The sequence below is a fragment of the Streptopelia decaocto genome (genome assembly GCF_964273445.1).
Source record: "Streptopelia decaocto genome assembly, chromosome: 6".
Taxonomy (NCBI): Eukaryota; Metazoa; Chordata; class Aves; order Columbiformes; family Columbidae; genus Streptopelia; species Streptopelia decaocto.
Genome location: NC_138660.1, coordinates 57077108 through 57096587, shown reverse-complemented (window position 1 = coordinate 57096587; position 19480 = coordinate 57077108). Strand labels below are relative to the sequence as shown.

General features: G+C 40.1%; 1 protein-coding gene across 4 annotated transcripts in view; it reads left to right on the top strand.

Annotated features, from left to right (window-relative positions):
- ADCY5 (adenylate cyclase 5) overlaps nt 1-19480 on the top strand; it is a 210261-nt gene that overhangs the window by 118365 nt on the left and 72416 nt on the right. For all 4 annotated transcript variants that reach the window (XM_082056063.1, XM_082056062.1, XM_082056065.1 and 1 more), the window contains exons 2-3: nt 4770-4919; nt 10046-10167. In XM_082056063.1, the coding sequence (XP_081912189.1) occupies nt 4770-4919; nt 10046-10167 (272 nt within the window). The remainder of the gene's footprint in view (nt 1-4769; nt 4920-10045; nt 10168-19480) is intronic.

Genomic DNA, 19480 nt, shown 5'->3' with positions numbered 1-19480 from the left:
AAAGTAGACAGGTTTTGCTTCTTGCAGGCTTCCCAAATAGAAGGGATATGCAAGAAAGTTTCAAAAGTATTTCTGCAAAGAAATTTTTTGTTCTCAACATCAACTGAAGAGGCTTACTGTGTATCTAGAGCATCGCTCTCTAATAGAATCTCATACTTTGGGATCAATAAATTGACTTAGGGAAGCTTTTACATTTTCAGAGCTGGCTTCAGTAGCACTACTAGTGTGCACAAAGCTCACTTAGAGAAGGCTTTGGAAGACCGTGGTGGTAACCAGCTCTGTGTTCCGCTCGAGATCCAAGGAAGTGATTGCTGCACAGAGGCAGCAGAACGGGGGAAGGTGCCATAGAGCAACTTCAGAAAATTTGTTCTTAGGCTCTGGTGTATTGATGTAAACTTTCGTTGTTGCAGTTATTTCAAGTACTCAGTAAAAGGACTTGTCACATTTAAAATAAAAAAACTCCTCCTAATTTCTTCGCTAGTACTTACTCTGTTCTTTACTGGCCAAACACTGGGAGAAGACCATATGACTTTAAATGTTTGTCTTTCTAACATAATCTACAAGTTTTCAGTATCTTAGTACTCTGCTAGTTGTAGCTCTGGGAAATGAAAGATGTTGTTGTATATCCAGCACAAATATATAAGTAATTTGATCTTGGAGCCAGCTGATGTTGTCTTTTGTTTTAATTTTCATTATGCCTTTGGCTCTATAGCTTCTCCAATATTTCTATTAGATAGCAGTATATAAAGAGGCAATAGAGGGTTAATTGCTGTTCAGGGAAAGTGTTTAAAAAACAGCACCATCCATACCTTATAACAACATTTTTTTCATATTTTTTGTAGTTTTTATCTTTCAAATTTATCTGTATTTCCAAGTCAGGATTGCACACATAGGTGCTGTAGAAGTATCTTGGATAGTCAGAGCTTTTGTAGTCCATCATATTTTTGCTCTTATATTGTTTTAGATAAGTATTAAAGATTTCATGGTTTTCACAATTAAGAAAAGGAACTCTCAAAAATAAAGCTAATTTCAGTGCCTGCCCCTGCAATCAGTAATTGGGCCAATTTATCAATTCAGTATACAACCACTATGAAATGTATTGTAGAAATTCAGTTGTTTTCTGCTTTTAATCCAGCTCTTGCACAGATAATCGATTTAAGAAAAATTTGCTAGTGGATGAATATCATGGGAGCTGGAAGGCAGGGGCAGAGCTGTGTCACACTCTGGAAAGAAGGGACATGTGGTTTGTTGTTTGCTCTAGATTGTTCTGTGTGAGTTTTTAATCTCCGTCCATGTGCTTTCCTTCTCATTGTGACAGTTTTACCGCCACACAGTAAAAGCTTAAAATGTAGTTGTTTTCAAAACAGGACTTTATGAAAATATCAAAACACTATTTTGATTTAAATGAAAAATAACTAGAAAAACAAAGTACTGCCTAGTGGTGTTGGAAACTAGCAGGGACCAGCATAGTGCTGTGATGGCAGAACAGAAATAACCCCGCGCCTCTGCAAGAGAAGTTGAGCAAAGCAGAGTAAGTTGGCAAAAAACAGCAGCTGTGATTTTCGTAATAAGCGGTGCTATTCCATGGGATATGGCCCGCACTCTCACGTCAGTAGCCGGCTTTGTTTGCTCTGGCGGAGGTGGGGAACTAACAAAATTTATCTTGACACCGTCCTCTTAAATATGCTGTTGTCTCTTAATTACATATTGAACAGCATCTGGTGTTTGAAGAATAATCGAATAGAAACACGGCAGGGAGAAGCGTGGCAAAATTGATGCAAGTTTTTGTGCTTGTGGTGGTCTGGAGGCCCTTCCCTGGTCACTGAGCCGTCCCGGTTCTTCTTCAGCCTCGGTCCGAACGCCGGAAACATCAATTTTGTAACAATAGTATCAGGCCAAATTTAGCTCTCAATTTTGATTATGTAATACCAGGTTTTCATAACTCTTTGAACACGTGGAACTAAAATGTTTCCATCTCTCTCTTTTTTCCTCCAGTCACCAAAGGAAAAAATATTGGAAACAGTTTCCTGCAAGAGATTCAACAAAAGCATCTCAGTGCTCTGTTTGTGTGGTGAAATCAAAGTGTCTAGAAACTGTCTGGTCTGTTTAGCTGTCTGAGATTGCGTGACCTACTATTTCAGTGGAACTAAGAAGTCATGGTGGTTTTTGAAGACCGCTCATAGTCCATAGCTTTTCATTAGGTATTGCATTACCTTTAAAGAACTCTGACTTGGGAAGGTCAGGATAATAGTGTTTCTCTGCCACATGCAGATGCTGTAAGAGTAAACGTAGTAGTTTATGAAATACTCAAATATGATAATACTGCGGGCAGCTTTAATAGCTTATCTAGCAGTTGTATGTAAGTGAAATAGTCTTTCAGAAACTGTTTGTTTCCAAAATCAGAAGGGTAGGAATCTCAGTCTAAGTCTTTAGCTAGGCAGGGGAAGGAAATAAACCACAAAATAGACAACTATATTTTTCTATTACCTTGAACATTTCTTCAAGCACAGACTGTCTGAAATAGCTGCCATAATATGGTTTTACTCTTCAGGTCATGGAGCTTAGGGAATCAGTTTTTTAATATCTACATCATCTCTTTCCTCCTGGGACTGAAGCTGGTTACCATAGCAAAATGGCAAGGAAGCTGATAAGCAAGTAGAACCATTTGGCAAACAGGATATAAATTTATTTTATTAAGACAGAGAACTGTGAAAAAAATTGATGAGATTAGAAAGCTTTTTCTTTTTTTTTTTTTTTTTTTGCTTTAATATATTTAAAACACCTGTGAATTAAATGTTTGTGAACAGATACTGAACAAAATGCTTGTGCTTACATAACAAGTGTTGCTGGAAATAGTAGGAGCTTGAGTTTTAAATCTCTGCAGATCTTTGATACTTCCAACATTACACTGTAATTTCTCCACTTATGTTTAAGGGTGTTGCAAAGATGCCATACTGTGAATTCAATGAACTTCTTCTTAACAGAATAAATATGGAAGTCTGTCCCCTGTTACTTAAAAATTACATTGCAATATAGTTTTTATTCATACTCGATGCAGCATGGTCATCTGAGTCTGCCTTGCAAATCAGTCTGCAGAGTCCCTTAGGTTTGTGTAAAATGACATCAGTGGGTGCTGAAAAGCTGAATTGCTTTATGTTCCACAAATGTTGTCAGTGTTAAGTCTGATGCAGTTTTTTGTGCTCCTATTTGACAATGTTGGTCTCAATGCTTAATATGAGTCATGTGCCTTGGACTGCTGTACAGCTTGGCTATTTAAGGCATCATCATGACCATTGTATCCTCATGAGTGGGCCCCACTGGGGGGACTTTTTTGTTGGCACCAAGATATACCAAAAAAGCTTGTTTTCAGGACTGAGGTGTTAGTCTTCAGTGCTTGGTTAACTCCTCATATCCTCATCTAAACCACATGTTGTCTCCTGTTCTTGGTGCAAGAGTTGAGTTGCTGTTTCGAGGAGTTTGTTTTGGGTTTGCACTATTGACTATAGGTGAAATGAAGTCTCAGATTCTTAGGATTAAAAAAAAGAAAATTTTCCTCTTTCCTCTGTGGTGGCCAACTTGGTCTGGGGAATCCTGAGCACCCCCTGTGGGGTCAGGGCTTGAGGGGTGCCCTGCGCCCTTCCTGCCATCCAGAGCCTGGCCCCACATTTCCAGGGGATGGACTGGTCTGGAAATCACTTTTTCATTCTGCAGTAAAAAAGTAATAAAGGTGAAGGGTATATTTGGGCTCCTTAGGTAACAAACCAAAGCCCCCTATTTTTAAGAACCTTGCGAGTCTGACAGTCTTTCCCTCTAGAAGAGCTGAGAGGTGTTTCAAATAAGCCTGTCCCGAAAGGAAAATCCAGTACAGCTTGTGTAACTCTCAGAAAGTTATAGTGACTGACCTTTGTCAAGGGAAATGTTTACATGATACCATCAGAAGCAGTTTTGAACACTTTGCATGAACCAAATGCCACCAATGGGCATGTAATTTTTCCTCCTTTTTATTAAAACATAGTTGAGAAATAAAAGATTGCGACACTAGTTTTCAGCAAAAGATATGTGACTGTGTCCTGGCAAAACATAACCCACGTAGAAGCAGAAGAGCAATGCAGCTTTTCCTCTGTGCTCGTCCTCCAAGTATACTTCAAACTTAACAACTCCTTCTGTAGTCAAGTTCATAGAAATGTAAAATAGTGGAGTTTGTATCTAGTAACAAAAAACCCTTGAGTTGGAACTAGATTAAAAGAAAATATTTCGGTTGCTCTTAAACATTATGAATACCAACATTTTCTCTTCAGTATTTTAAGCACTATTTCAAACTAACAGCTAATGTATCTTTGATATGTTTTAAAGCCAAGTATGTAGGTACACAAACATGGAAGTATTTGTGTTCCTCTGTCAGTTCTGTCTGCACAAGTCTTAGCTGACAGAGCAATGATGCGTTTTCAGATAGCTTTTTGTCACAGTAGTTCTAAGATACCAGATTAGCTAGAACAAGATTACAGAATTATTAATACCAGTGGGATTGTATTTTTTACCAGTGAAGTAATACACAATGTTAAGAACATATATTTGAGGCCATATATGGAAGTTTTATATTTTAAAGACTAGAGAGGTAAAATACACCGGAATTAAGAGCTTGAGGTTTAAGCGTGGCTTGGATTAAGGAGTCATGGAATGGGCTGGGTTCTGGCTGGTGATCTGTTACTGATGGCAGGTTTCCAAAGTGTAACCAAGTGTCTTTCTCTTTTTTTTGTATTTTCTTGCAGCTGGTCTCCAATGTTCTCATCTTCTCCTGTACAAACATTGTAGGCGTGTGTACCCACTACCCAGCAGAGGTGTCCCAAAGACAAGCTTTCCAGGAGACCAGGGAATGCATACAAGCCAGGCTGCATTCTCAGAGGGAAAACCAGCAGCAGGTAAGAGCAATAGTGGGAAATAAAAAATGAAATTGCTGAAGCAGAGTTAGCATACAAATTGTTCCTCGAGGATGGAATTTTCAGGCCTCTTGCTTCTTGACTGATCCAAGCAAGAAGAGAGGTAGAGGGCAGGATTTTTAAAGGTTTAAAGAGAGCTCGGTAGAGTATTTCTTCCACAATACCCTGACAGACTTCTCCACAGACATCAACAAATCCTGTGGTCTGTGTTCTGTGGGTTAAAATTACACAGTACAGAGTCTGCATTTTTTTTTGCAGCCATTATTTGAGCCACATGTTGAATGCAGATGCAACACGCAGGCTTCGGGCTGACCCTCTTTGTAAGGTCAAAGCTTGGTGTGTGTGTCAGCAAAGCCGCTGTCAACATATAGCTGGAAGGCAGGTTTCAGAAGTGAAAGGTAAAAATTGGCCCACAGAACGTACTGTCCCTTGATGCCTCAAATCAGGTCCTCTCCCTGCCTTTCTCAAAGGTTCCTACCTGCTTGCACACCTCTGCATGCCTTATAGGCCTCAAGTGAATCGTATTTGTTCAAAAGGTAAGATTCATTGCCAGCTTTGATGTTTTTCTTCTATAAGACCTGTTGCTCCCAGAATACAGCCTAGTTATCAAGGGTACCAAATGTATCTGCTCCCCTAATTCCTTCATGAGTTCTCTTGCAACGAATCTCGTGTCCTCAGAATTAGAGACAGAAGACCTTTGCAGCAGCTTGACTATTCCCTTGCTAACACACACATCTCAGGCCTGCGGTACATCTTGTAGTGGTCTGTCCAGTCCAATTTGAAATGAAGCATGAAACAGGGCTTCCAGTCTACCCTAAGGAGACATCTCAGAGCTTGGTTGTGGGTTTGGGGAAGAGGTCAGAGGAATGAATCAACTGGAGTGTCTTTGCATCTCTGTGGCAACACAGCTTCATCTTGCTTCATGTCTCAGCCCATCTGTATCTATGGATTTGTCTTTTGGCAGTGTCTCATGAGGTACTTCTGGCTGACATACTTGTTTAACTCATACTGTGAAATAACATGTACACGTGCTTTATTGTGATAGCATATGTATGAAAACGAGATTCATGCTCAAGGCTCCTTTTTCTTTTGTAATGAATGTAGTCTCAGAAAGATTAAATTAGCAGCCCCTCATCCCTCCACCCCTTGAAACAGAGGAGAGGATTGAACCAAGACAATACCCCATATAACTTATTGATCGCAGCTCTGTCCTCCCTGCTGGGAGGCTGCCTTAGCAGCCTGGCTCAAAGGCTTGGACTCCTTTGGATTTAGGATCTCTGTGTCAGAAGTAGTTAATGAAAAAAACCCTGACAAATGCCCTAGCTTTATGCCTTTTTCTTCTGCCCCTCCCCAGAAAGTACTATACTACAGAGAAGGAAGCCAGGACATCAGAAAAACATGGGTCAAAGCCAGTCACTTAGAAGTACCCTCCAGTACTCCCAGCAGTAGCTGTGGGTCCTGACAGCTGGGAACTCCTCATAAGATTATTTCTGCTACAGCCTGCTCTGACATTGGTGTCCAGGTTGAGTTCAGATGCAACCCTATGCGTAATGCATTCAGATAATTTTGAGGTGGCAGCAGACATGAATAAGGGCAGCTCAGCCCGCATCTGGGAGAGCTGGCTTCCGAACAGGCGTGGAGAGAAAGACAATTTTGCAGCCCAACACTGTCACCATTGCTTGCCTGTTTCTGGAGATCTGATGGTGCTCCTGTGTGCTGTTCTCTGTTATAGGCAGGCAGAATATCTCCAGCAAAGCAATGTGTATTTTCCTTTATTAAGCATCTACCAGCACACAAAATTTGCAAGAAAATAAATAAAAATCCAGAAAGTCCCATGCAGAAAAGAAACTTCTCATTATTTCATTACTGGAGATAGCAGGGCAGAGCCATAGCAGGAATCAGTGCTGCTTGCCCAGAATGAAATATTCTTGGATAAAAAAACAGGTGCTCTCCACAATCTGGAGTGAGCAAACACTTAGGATTTGAGTAAGAGATGGGTTGTTGAGATTGCACAGTTTTACTTCAGCATTGCCTTCCTTTTGTGTCCCAAAAGTTGTTCTCTTTTTCATCTCTGCATCACTTGTGATGAAAAATAAGTGTTATTAAACCTGAGGACAAATGGATAGTCATAAGACACTAAATATTGGTAGTGCTTTGAGGTCATCTTGGGAGACTATGACAAAAATTTACAATTCCTGTGTAGTACACAGTCATCATAGGGATGTGTGTGCCCACATGTATATATATCTATATATATACATCTCTATGTATATGTATGTAAACAGAGTAGATCTGTATTGTAATCTTTCATCTGTGCTCATTCTGGAGACTAGTGCTCCTTGGGATGCATTTTTTTAATGTATAATTCAGTGGAACTATACTCGCGTCTTATTTTGAAGTGAGAATTATATATGAATTTGCTCCTGCTTTTTTATCAGGTCAGACTGCTGCCTTGTTATACTTGTAAAACAGCAGTCCCAGTCACCTCACTGGTGCATAATAAGTGATTTTACAGCGAGGGTTGCAATACTTTCTAGTCATTATAGCAAAATGAAAATTGTACTCTAGTGGAGTCTTTAATTTCTGTGCTCCATTTGAAAGAAAACATAGGGATTTTGTTGTTTTGAAGGTCTTTTAATATGGCTTGTGCTTTACAAAGGCACTTGTGGCAGCCTCCTCCTGTTAGCTTCAGAGGTTATTTTCATTGATTGTGATGTTCCCAGCAAACAGAATAAAGATAATGCCCAACTTTATGACATGGCTCAGCTGCCTAATTAGTTGCTACATGAAGGGATGTTGTGCTACATGCATTTGTTTCACTTGATAAGGCAGCCTTACTCCCCAATCGGTGATAGTGTCGAGCAGTGTTAGTTAATTTCCTGGAGATCTCAAATGTCTTGAAAATGTTGGTGGTTTGACCTGGCAAGTGCCTGTGGTGTCAGAAAGAGCAGGGGCGGGAGCTCGCAAGCAAAAGTTATCCAGAAAATCTCCTGCAGTACTACCAGTAAGAGAAACTTGGTCCCCTGAATGTGTCCCTGGTTTGCAAGCAAGTAAAAAAAAAAAAAAAACGAAACCCTCCACTCTCATGCACCTACAGGGAATGTTCCAAACCTGTGTGTGACCCTCAGCTTCCCATTAAGCTCCAAGTTATTCAGAGGATGTGTAAAAATGACACGTGAAATAGCAGCTTTCACACATTGGAGGATGCCTATTATGCAAATGACAACAGTGTATACACCAGTTACTCCGGAAAGCATACAAATGTGTGGCGCTTTTGCACTCAAGGAGTACACTAACAGTTGACAGAAGCCTGAGGATGTGCGTGTGATTCATGATCTTTTTTTAAAAAAAGTTTGGCTATGTAACTGTTAGCACCTGCAGTATGCTAGTGAGAGTACTTGAAAAAACAAGTATCTTGTCGGGGTTTCTGCAGTTCTAAGCAGAGGAGATAGAAATCCCTCCAATACATCTTTTTCTCTGTTATTACTACCTCTTCAGGGACCAGAGGCAAGAGTCAATCTCTTAAGGTACACATTGAAGAGGGAAAAAAAGAAACACTGGGCAATGCTGCAGACTATAAAATGTCTCGGTGCATGCTGAGCATATTTCCAGCAAATTCATCTCCTTTCGGTTGCCCCAAAGTTCCTCGCTCTCTTGAGGGGAAGAAATAAACGGGGAACTTTCAGTTAAAACTAGGAGTTAGAAACCAGGAATGTGTCTACAACTGTATTATGGGCAAGAGGTTTGGTGACATGAGTAAGTATTACAGGATTGCTGACCCCTCTGAGTCAGGACTGCGTTTGAGCCCTGCTGTTCTCTGTGTTGTTGAGAACTAATGAGCTGTTAGATAAGGTTGGGACCTTCCTTTATGCCACATTGTGTCTGTGTCGTCAGGAAGGAAGGACCTTTTCTTCCCTCTGCTCACTGCGGGCAAAGAATAATAATAAAGATGAGAGTGGCAGAAGCATTTGGGATTCTTCAGCTATTAATATTCCAAAGTACTGCCTGCATGTTGAACCACAGTGGAGTTGATCCCAAAGGAGATGCTCCTCACCTTCTTCAGCCATAGCAAAAACTTCTTTTGAACTGTGCAGGGTATGATTGGGAATAAAATAAAGGTCTGCAAGAACGTCACAGATGTGATTCCTGAAATACACAAATGCATCCCTGGGGTGCATATCACCTGCAGGTTTAAATTCTATAGCTTTTGTATGAAATTGCCACCAAATGTAGAATAATAACAAGCACTGGCTTTTGTGTGAGCTTTTAGGAAAATTACCAGGAAGTCATCATTTTGTCATGTAACTGATTTTTGCCAAACATGCAAAAATAAATACAGAACAGCTTACAAAATAATGTTAAAAAGTCACACTAAAGCTATTATCAGTAAATAAAAGTGCCAAGTGAGGGCAGAGAGACATGAATTGTTCATAACAGAAGTTAGTTATTGGAAATACTCTTGCGGGTGATTGGGTGGGTTTACAGTTCTTAATGCAACAGGTCACTAATAATGGTTTTAAGTATAGAAGTACAATGCTGCGTTGTGTAGTTGAGCCAAGTTTTCATGCTAGTTTTGTCAGGGCATTCCTATTGACTTTTTAGCTGCTAAGAACGGGTTCATGCCCGTTGGGGGAATGTGCACAGATGATTAGATAGGAAAGGAAGGAATTTTAAATGGTGCCCAAGGGTTTTGGAGTATCAGTCCTCTGGTGTTAGTGAAGGAGGACTTGATGGTGGTGTGGAGAGGCTGTGTGGGAGCTCCGACAGTATCATTTATCAGAGTCCTTCCAAGAATGGTGCACGGGCACTTCTTGTGTTGCATGGCTCTTTCATTTGCAAGAATTGGCAACCATGAATCACAAGCCCAGTGCAGCTGTGATGAAAAATCATATTTTTTCTTTTAAAATATTTTAATTCTTATTGTGGTATGTGGACAAAATTGCATATGACTTGTTAGGGGGTCAGCTGATGGGTTTGTGGAGACCGTTTTGCTTGGTTGTACTCATCTCCCACCAAACCGATGAGTCATTTCTCTCCAGTAAGGAGCAAAGTGTGTTTGTTAACTGGGCAGCAGGTGTTTTAATTGGTTCGTCTGTCTGACTCCACAGGAGCGTCTCCTGCTCTCTGTACTTCCTCGACATGTTGCCATGGAGATGAAAGCTGACATTAATGCCAAACAGGAAGATATGATGTTTCATAAGATCTACATCCAGAAGCATGACAATGTCAGGTAAGAACAGCAGCCTGTCTCCCAGCTGCTGGGGAGGAGGGACCTTGCCAGTGCTTGTCACTTAACACCCAGGGACAAAGATGACAGCGACACATAATCCAAATTAAGTATAAAGACTCTGAAGTGTCACCAGTTGACTTTTGAAAGTTTATTTATAGGGAAGGAGGAAGATTGCCACATTCCTGCAACATCTTCCTTTGAGAAGCAACTTTAACTGATCTCTTTCCTTAGATTTGTTTTTATTTTTCCTTTCCTGGAGTGGGTCTTGGTGGTTTTGAGGAGGTGGTATATTTGGGTTTAGTTGGTTTTTGACAGTTACAGGCGCCCTTCTAAAAAGCAGGGGGCCCATTAGGGACAGCCCTTTGCACTTGCACAGTCACCCCATGCTGTGTTGCTCCTTGGTCTACCTGGATGAGCAGAAGAAATTAATATCCAGTCTCTGGCAAGTCATGCAAAATCAAACCCAGTCTGTGTTGCCGGGGCGGTCCAGCACCTTGAGCTTCTGAACATCATCAGGTTCCCACTGTCCACTTCCCAGGGAAGACGCAGTAATGTAGTAGTTTAGTTGCTTGATATCTTTATGGGCTGCAGTTACAAAGTTAACATAATCTTGACTCATTTTACCTCTGCTGTTGTACCTGTCCTCCTTGAGAATCACTTATATCTCTACTAAGCCAGGTTCTAGAACTGTGTCACGGTTCTGTCAGTCTAGAAATACTTCTACTGAGACATGGGGACTGTGTTGTTCCAACAAGTTGCTTTCCTGTAAACTGCTGGCATAGCATTCTCTCTTATGTAGCTTTAAGTATGTTTGTGAATTATATTTTCAACAAATAAAAGCAGATTTCTTACATCTCTGATATACTATGCCCTGAATAGTCTCCAATAGATGATGTGGTGAAATTCACATGAAATTATGAAGCATTTGAAGACATTTCCTTAGCATTGAGGGTAGAAGTGAAAGGTAATGTACTAGCAGAAAATTGGGAGGAGGTTGCTCACTGTCGAATGTAGAGTCTGATATAAAACTCACTGAAATCAGGGCAAGTCTGTGTGCTGGCTTGAATGGACTTCAGTTCAGCCCTTCATATTTTTGGTTGTGACTCAGTAAACAGATAACGATCCACTAGCCATACTGAAGACAAAAGTGTTATCAGATATCAAAGACTATAACGGTTCAGTGATGAAAAATAAAGAATATACATATCATGATGAAGGTGAGGGGGAAAAGCTGTCCAGAGAGCCCTGAACAAAGTATGTTCTACAGTAGATTAGGTTAGGTTTTGTGTCTTTATATTCATTTTTTCCGTAATGGCACTGAGCTTGTTCAAGAAGGTGTGTAAATTTCTTGTGATAGATGCTGTTTGTGAGTTTTCTTAATAGAGAAATTACTTTTTTCCAGTACTCAAAGGTCAGCTTGACATTCAAACTGAGTGCAATTCGTTAGATATGATACGAAAGTTGTCAGTATGCTATTATAGTCTTTCACATGAATTTCCATATGTCATTATTTGCAGGTTTGAAAGTTGTTCAGTACAGTCAAATCTTAGTAAAGGTGATTATCTCTTTAAGATGATACTTACTTGAAATTTTAACTATATCACTATATAAGCAAAAATGAAATAATAATAAACTAAATTTAGAAATGAACCATTTTAAAGGAAGAGGGGAAGCTGACAGAATGCTTATTAGGGGAAATAGTAGCCCAAAGATAAGGCTGGTATGGAGACATGGAGAGCTCAAAAAAGTACAACAAAAAATGGCACATGACCCAGAGTATAGAAAGAGAAAACAGTTTACTAAGATTTTCAGTTATGGCTGTGAAGTAACATGAAAGGTGAAACTTGTGTACATAAATGGTTATATGCACCAGTCAGTTCCTTGGACTGTCCTGATGGGTACCTAACAGAAAACTTGTAAATATTTAATTTTCACATTTTGAATATTTATTGAATAATATGAACAAAGTAATTTTAACTTTGTTCCTCATGGTAATGAGTGTTTGGGAATCAAGGCCTTGCAGATGCTGAATGTCTCTAATGCAAAGGGAGGCTGAGGTCTCAAAAGATCTTGCAAGGGGAAACAACTTCAATGGTATCTGCCTTAAAGTGTGGACTTTGTTGCCTGTGCCTACAAGGTCCTGAATCAAAGCCCTCTGAGTTCATGGAAAAAGCTGGAAAAGGGAGATAAGAAATATGAATAAAATAGTATATGTACTGAGAGCAAATAGAAGGTAACTTAGGAACATCTCATCTTCATGTACTTTAGGGAAATGAATAACTAAGTACGAATATTGAAAAAAGGAAACATGGTTTGGAACAAATGACTCATTTCACACTAGGAGTCCAGCGCGGAGCCTTTGCTCTTGCCTGGGTGCGCTGAAACCACCTCTGGTGGGAATGACTGCGGATGATTTTTGAAGCATTTACATGCACACAGAAACACACTAGTGGGGGCGGGTAGCATCTCAATGATGTGGATTAATGAACTGGCTTAAGAAAAGCAAGCGTGCTCTTTACTTTTCACAAGCAAATGCCCAAGGGGAGGCTTTTGAGATGAGAACGCCCCAAACGATTTTGTTTTGGTTTTGTCACTATTCAGAAATGTCACAAGATCTAAGTTTTTATGAGCTAAAGGTTATTGTGTCAAGGCAATAGAGAAGCATGTGAAGCCGGTGCAAGGGTGCTGTGCCCAGCCATTGAATCTGGCTTCCTGTTGATGATTTATGAGCAGGAGCGTTTCCTCCGCAGTTCATAGAACGGAGAAGGTCTGCAAGTCTGCACAGGGGTGGGGGTTTCCCTCCTCCTTCAGCTGTATCCAGTGATTCTCTTTTCCCACTCTCCCAGATCAGCTAAAAAGGTAGATTTTTAAATAAAAGTATAATGGATGGGAATTTTCATGAGCTATTGACTTAAAAGTTTGATTGCCGTCGTAATGCCTAGAGCCTGAGATCTTCATTATTACTAGATCTTCAGGGTGAGGCTGCTCATCGATTTCACAGTCATTGTGCAAATAATGAGCCTCAATGACACTGGAGGTTTCCATCCAGCTGGTTTAGCTTTGGCCCTTCGAACTCAGCGCGCAGGAGCGCAGCCTCCTGCACTTGGCCTGGTTTAATTTTTGTGTGGGAGAAGCGGTTTACTAAATTCTGTTCCAGCCAAGACTAAATACTTTAATTTTCAGGGATGATTTGGCCTGGGCTTCTGGGACCACCTCTAATTTTAATTAAGAAAAACCCCAAACCTCTCTATTAGCAGAAAATGTTATTCTAAAATTATTTAAAGTTACTGGGGGGGGGGGGGGGTGTTCTGTTTTAAAATGATTGCTCTTTACATGATCAGTTCTGTTGTGATATGCTTGTATTTGGATACTAGGTTACATGCTTTCTTTTTAAAATTTTACATGATTCTCTCTCTCTCAAGAAAAAGAATAAATTAAAACCTATGTGGAAAAGACATCTTCCTCAGGTCCCAGTAGCAAGTCTGTAAAACACAGCCATGATCCTATAATAAGAGGCAGTTCTGCCATGGTATTGCTTACTCTGTTACACTTCCCTTAGAGGGTACGTTAGCTCTCTGTTCAGGGAAAGATGATGTTTTTATGCAAAATACAGTGGTCTTACTGACCTGAATGAGTAAAAGCCAATCTTTTTTAGAGCCTTATCAGGACTTCCCGTGAATGAGTTCATAATCTCCTGCTTATTGTTATGAAAAGTAAAGTTCAGAGACTAATTTATCCACAACAAAAATACAGTTTCCTTTCATTTTTTGGCAGCAAAATTTTTTTCAAGATTATGTTCTTCTGAAGAATTTAGGGTTATGACGAAACTAAGATGAAGAGGTGTGGGGTCAATACACTCTTTTTTGATGCAAATGAACAGAGCCTTTTAACAGAGAATGAAACCGTTTCCCATTCTGATTTATTGAATGAGAATTAACATTGACAAATCCAGAACCTGAGAGCATGATTTGACCTTTCCCACGTGCGTGCGTGTGTGTGTGTGTGTGTGTGTGTGTGTGTGTGTGTGTGTTAAATATAAAGTCTATTGTCAAATGCAATCAGGAAAGGAGTTCCCAAGACTATGCAAGTAATTTGGGGTAAACAACAAGGTGAATTATGTAACTAAATTTGTTCATGTTATCGTGAATGAGATTATGTCTGATAGAAAAACCCTAAAATACGCATAGATAATATTGTTTATCTAACATGCTTCCTAGGCAGAATTTTAAATGTTTTACATTACTATTTCTATTTATAGTATCTCACTGCAGTGATAATGGCTTTAATGTTATCTCGTTTTGGCCAAATATAGTAATCTCTGTGCTATAAAAGGAGGTTTGAAGTCCTCTGTGAAGGGATAAAGGTTGGCTTTGTCATTGAAATTCCTTTGATAAACTCTTTCAAGAAGCTTATTTAGGGCTGACATCCAAGTGCAGTGAAAGTGACAGTTTCCTCTCTTCTCCCCATCACATAATTCTTAGGAATCATGTCCCCAACAACATTAACCGGATCTCAGAGTTCTTTAAACATCTTGACAACCTGAACTAAACCATTTGCAGAAAAGGAACAGTCTATTTGCTTTCAGCTTGGTAAACAAAAAGCATTTTTACCTAGTTTCCTGATTTAATTACATTCTAATACCCAACATTTTCCCCTTAAAAATGGCTAAATATTTGTACTTTGGCTGAGTGTGTGAATATTCAGACCAGCTGTGTCAACGTAATCTCGTTGCCTTATAGGCGTTGTGATGCTTAATTAGTTCCGTACAAAGTATGTTAAATTCTCAGAGTGCAGGTTGCTATATAATTGTGTGCTAGGAAATTTGTGAAAATGTCAATTAAGCTAACATCCCTTTCCTCCCTCATCCCACTGTCCTTGCACACAGGACATCTAGGCTTCATGTTTCTTGGTGTTAAAGGACTTGCCAATATAAATGGTAGCACAAAGTTGAGCTCCGATCACAGGGTTCCCAGGATAAAGCTGTAACTGGACATACTGGTGCTGTGGCTTGCAAAAGCAAGGTGCTGCTCAGAGGTATGTTCTTGTTGGTGAGAACAGGCATCAGGCTCGTTTTTCTGGCTTGCTAACAGTGCCTTAAAAATGGTAAATGGGTTTACAGTGAGGTATATCCCACCAAGCCCGGGTCAGACAGTGGGTTGCCTTTGGAGGTGGTTATGCCAATGAGCTGGTTTTGTTTGGGAGCTCATCCTGATTCTGTTTTCGTGCTTTTTCACGAGAGGTTACTGAAGCTAAGCAGAAGCCAGTTTAATTTTACCATCTTTACTAAACAAAACTACGTTATGGCATGTATAAATTTCTGACAGTTCCTCCATGGTTATTTTCAAAGATTCCCCAAATCACTCATCTCAGCCAAAGTTTATATAGCTTTAATTTCTATGAAGGCCTCACTGCCAGGAAAGTGCAGGAGCAATAACTCTTTTTAACCTTTACTGTATAATCCATCTTCCTCCTTGTCTTTCTCCCTTTTTAGGGGGAGACAGAATGAAAATTGTTGGTTTGTATTTGAAGATGAGGAAAACAGCATTAAGCAGGAGGAAGCCCAAGAGCAGGTTTTATCCATGACTTGGTTCCTGGTGCTACTCACTAGTCCGTGAGCTTTGATCTCCTCCCAAAATGTGTTTATGGGGCAGTTGGTTGTTTCTCAGCACCAAGTCTTAGCAAGACCTCTACCTCCTTTTCTTGATTTGAGGCATATGCCCACAACCAGTAGAAGGTTATTTTTGCAGGTAAGTGGGGGGAAGCTGTGTAGGTTTCATGTGGGTTCAGGGGCTCCCCGCATTTAATTGCCACAACTTCTGGTTGAGGCTGTAGGCTGAGAAACGTGAGTAGGAAGGAAATGATCAGCCTTCCCACTCCTTTCCCCAGATGACAGCTGTGAATTTTGCCTATATGGGAACTCTTCTGTTTCCCTGTCAAGAGCCAGCTCCTGGGAACTGCACCTGTCTCTGCCTGGAGTGAATCTTGGCTTTTTAATTTTCCAGAAAATGTAATGATTTTTTTTTTTTTTTTTTTTAAGTTAGCAAAAATTTTTAGGAGGTGTGGAAGTAGTTTTCACCCATGGGTGAAGGTGAATTACTCTGCTCTTACTACCACTAATTGCTTGACTCTTCTTAGCCAATTGGTTAGTTTTGAGAGGAACAATCAGTATCTTTTGCAGAAAGGCATTCAAGCTAAAATCTATACGTAAAGGAATTTGCTCATTTTGCAGCCACCGTTACACCTGAACTTGACATCAAAGCTGTGCAGTAAGACTGGTCATTAATATTAAAGGAAGTTTTTCAACCCAGGATCACTCTGTCTTTTCAATACATGTGTGTCTATGGTTCCATCTTGAAAATTTTTAAGCCAGAGGTTTATATATTTTATCAAATCTACATCTTCATGCATGTGCAGAGCACCCTTTAAGAACAAACACATGCTGACTTGTTTAAGCATTTACCTGACTGTCTGCAGATCTGTCTTTTTGAACTGGCAATGTTTTGTGATCTTGCCCCTACTGGGAGCTCCTGGTGTCTCCAGGGACATGAGAGAGCCTTGTACCCTCTGAAGAACAAAACAGATAAATAACTGGCTGCAAGGCACCCTGCTGGATGCATTACTTAAACACGTGTGTTGTGATAAAGATAACATCCCAAAAGTGCAGCGTGCCAGGTCACAGCAGATCTGCAGCCACCAGCAAGCCATCAGCAATTAGGAAGGGCCTGTGATGTATAATTCACACCCTGCTGTTCTGAGTTTACACAAGGGTCTGTGAAGTTCACAGGGTGATGGATTGAAGAGTGTTAGATGTTTTAATGATGAAATACCGTGAATAGTAAGTTGGAGAGAATAATGAAGGTGTCTGCAGAAGTTTACAGAACAGTATTTTAAGTCACCAAGGTTATTTTTATTCTCTTTTTTCCTTCAATACTAAAAATAAGTAATTTTTTAATGTAGGTCTGACTGATGATTGTCTGATATTAAAAAAAAAAGGTATTGCACTTAAAATATGCATCAAATTATGTTTATTAAACTAATCCACCCCTAGTCTTCTCTATTCTGGAGTAACCTTGACAAGAAAAATTTAATCTTCTCTGAGCAAAACTTTACTTTTGTAAAGACTTGCTTGCAGAGACTTGCTTTCCTCTTGTAAAGACTTGGTAAAATTTCAGTTAACGAACTACTTTGTCATGTAGTTAACATGCAAAGTGGTTTTAAGAACATTGAGTTGCTATAGTATTTAAAGAGGTTCTTGTTAAAATCATCCTACCTTTTTGCTTTCTCCTTAGACTATAATGACTGAAAAGGAAAAATCAGTTAAATTTTTTATTCTGTAAGGCACTGAACTGTGCAAGACTGTTTAAAGCTTTCCTACAGAAGCTGTAAAACAGAGGCACAGTTTTAGATGGCGATAGATTAACTTCTCTTGTCTTATACTATATTTATATCCCCAAACAATTGTTGCTAATTTGTGCATCTGTTCTTACTGGTCTATATATAATTTTCACAGTGGATAACTGATGAATAAGGGACAAAAGCTGAAACCAATTAGTGGAGAAGAGCTCTCAAGTGGTCTGGTATCTTGTGACTCAAGTTAGTGCATTGCTAACTTGAGTCTGTGTCCTCCAGACACTGAAAGTCATGGTATATTTTTTAAACTTCCTCTTCTTTATTAAGTTTGCTTGATACTAAGTGGTTAAAAAGTTAGCAAGAGGCTGGTACTGACTATGCAGACTGCATGATTCCATAAGCAGCATTTCTACAAGAAACCAGGCTAAGAACAGGTCACTTCAGAAACAGAGCTCACAGAAATGAGAAGTAGCAGAGAATTGCACAAAACAGCAGAGGAGGAAAAAGGCCAAAGAGATTAAATGAATTTCAGCACACACTGCTGTTGGCAGGACATTGGCCTTGTGGAATGATAGATGTGCCCTTTTTAGAAAACAGAGTTTTTTCTGTGTCCCTTTGTGATTCTGTTACAAAGCCCCAGAAAGATGCACCCAGTTTTAAATCATGGTAATAGGGATTTCTAAGACCATGTAGGTTCTGAGCACTTGGAAGTTTGCGAATAGATTTTAGAAATCACAAAGAAGTGCATGTATGATATGCTTTAAAAAAAAAATACAGGAATATAGGTATTATCTTCCCTGATACTACGGCCAGCAGGGATCTTTGTGAGTGCTCTGTGTGTGTTTGGCAAATATCTGAGGCTCTCAAAAGCACTGAGAAATTCTAAGGATGTTCTTGACCTGCAACCATGTCCCTGTTTGAGCCAGAATCCTAAATGAACTCCTTAAATATATAGGAGGATCATCAGGATTTGAAGTCAGCTCCCTGAACTCCATTTCTACAGAGCTGATCCCCAAGCCCAAAAACCTAGTGTCGCGATTGCTTGTGAAACCTGGTCTGTCTGACTCTCAGCAAAATATTGTCTCCTCGCCTGCTGGTGCAGAGATCTCCCCAGCAAGTGGCATGCAGAAGGCTGGATGACCATGGCTTTGCTCAGTTGTAAGATCATCTGTAAATGCGTTTGTCCTCATCAGGAGCTGTGCAGAGCATCTGGAAGCACAACTTACCCTCCCACATGAAGAGGAAGGCTGAATGTGTGAGGCAGTGGGGAGTTTTTTCAGCAGAGATGTAGTAGTGGCAGTTTGTTGATCCACCTTGTCAGCTCATTTGTTTGGGGCTTTTTGGTGGTGGTGGTTTGAGTGGGTTTTTTTTTAACTTCAAACATGATTCTTTGCAGAATCTGATAATACACTTGCTCCATTTCTGACTCGTTGTGGGGAATGTGTTGCTAATAGGAGGTTACTAGGACAACCTTCCTTCTTCTGAGTACTTAATTTCTGTTTTCTGCGAGGCCTGGCAGACCCATACGTCAGTGCTGAATGCAGCAGCAATTTGGAGAGATGTTTTGGAACATACTGGACCATGAAGGAGATGAGAGGCTGATGTCAAAGAGCTGAAGGGATATTTGCAGGGTGGGGAGGTAGGCACATAAGATGGGAAAGACCAAGAAATGTGGAAAGCAAGGAGCAATTATCAATTGTTAATAATGGCTGGAGGAAAGGTGATGAGGGAATGAAAAACAGGTGCATGCCATTTTAGATAGTGGATGGTTATGTGCCATAGCAGTTCTGGTGGAAAGCCTGCAGTCTCAGGAGCATGAACACCAATGCACTGCTGCTTTCTGCCAAGGCTGTTTCCAAAGAATGAGCTAATAAGAAAGAATTTGTAGAACAAAGCAAGCAAAACTTTGGCTTCTGCTCAGGAGAACTTGAGCAATTGTAGTTACAGATCAAGCTTCACCAGA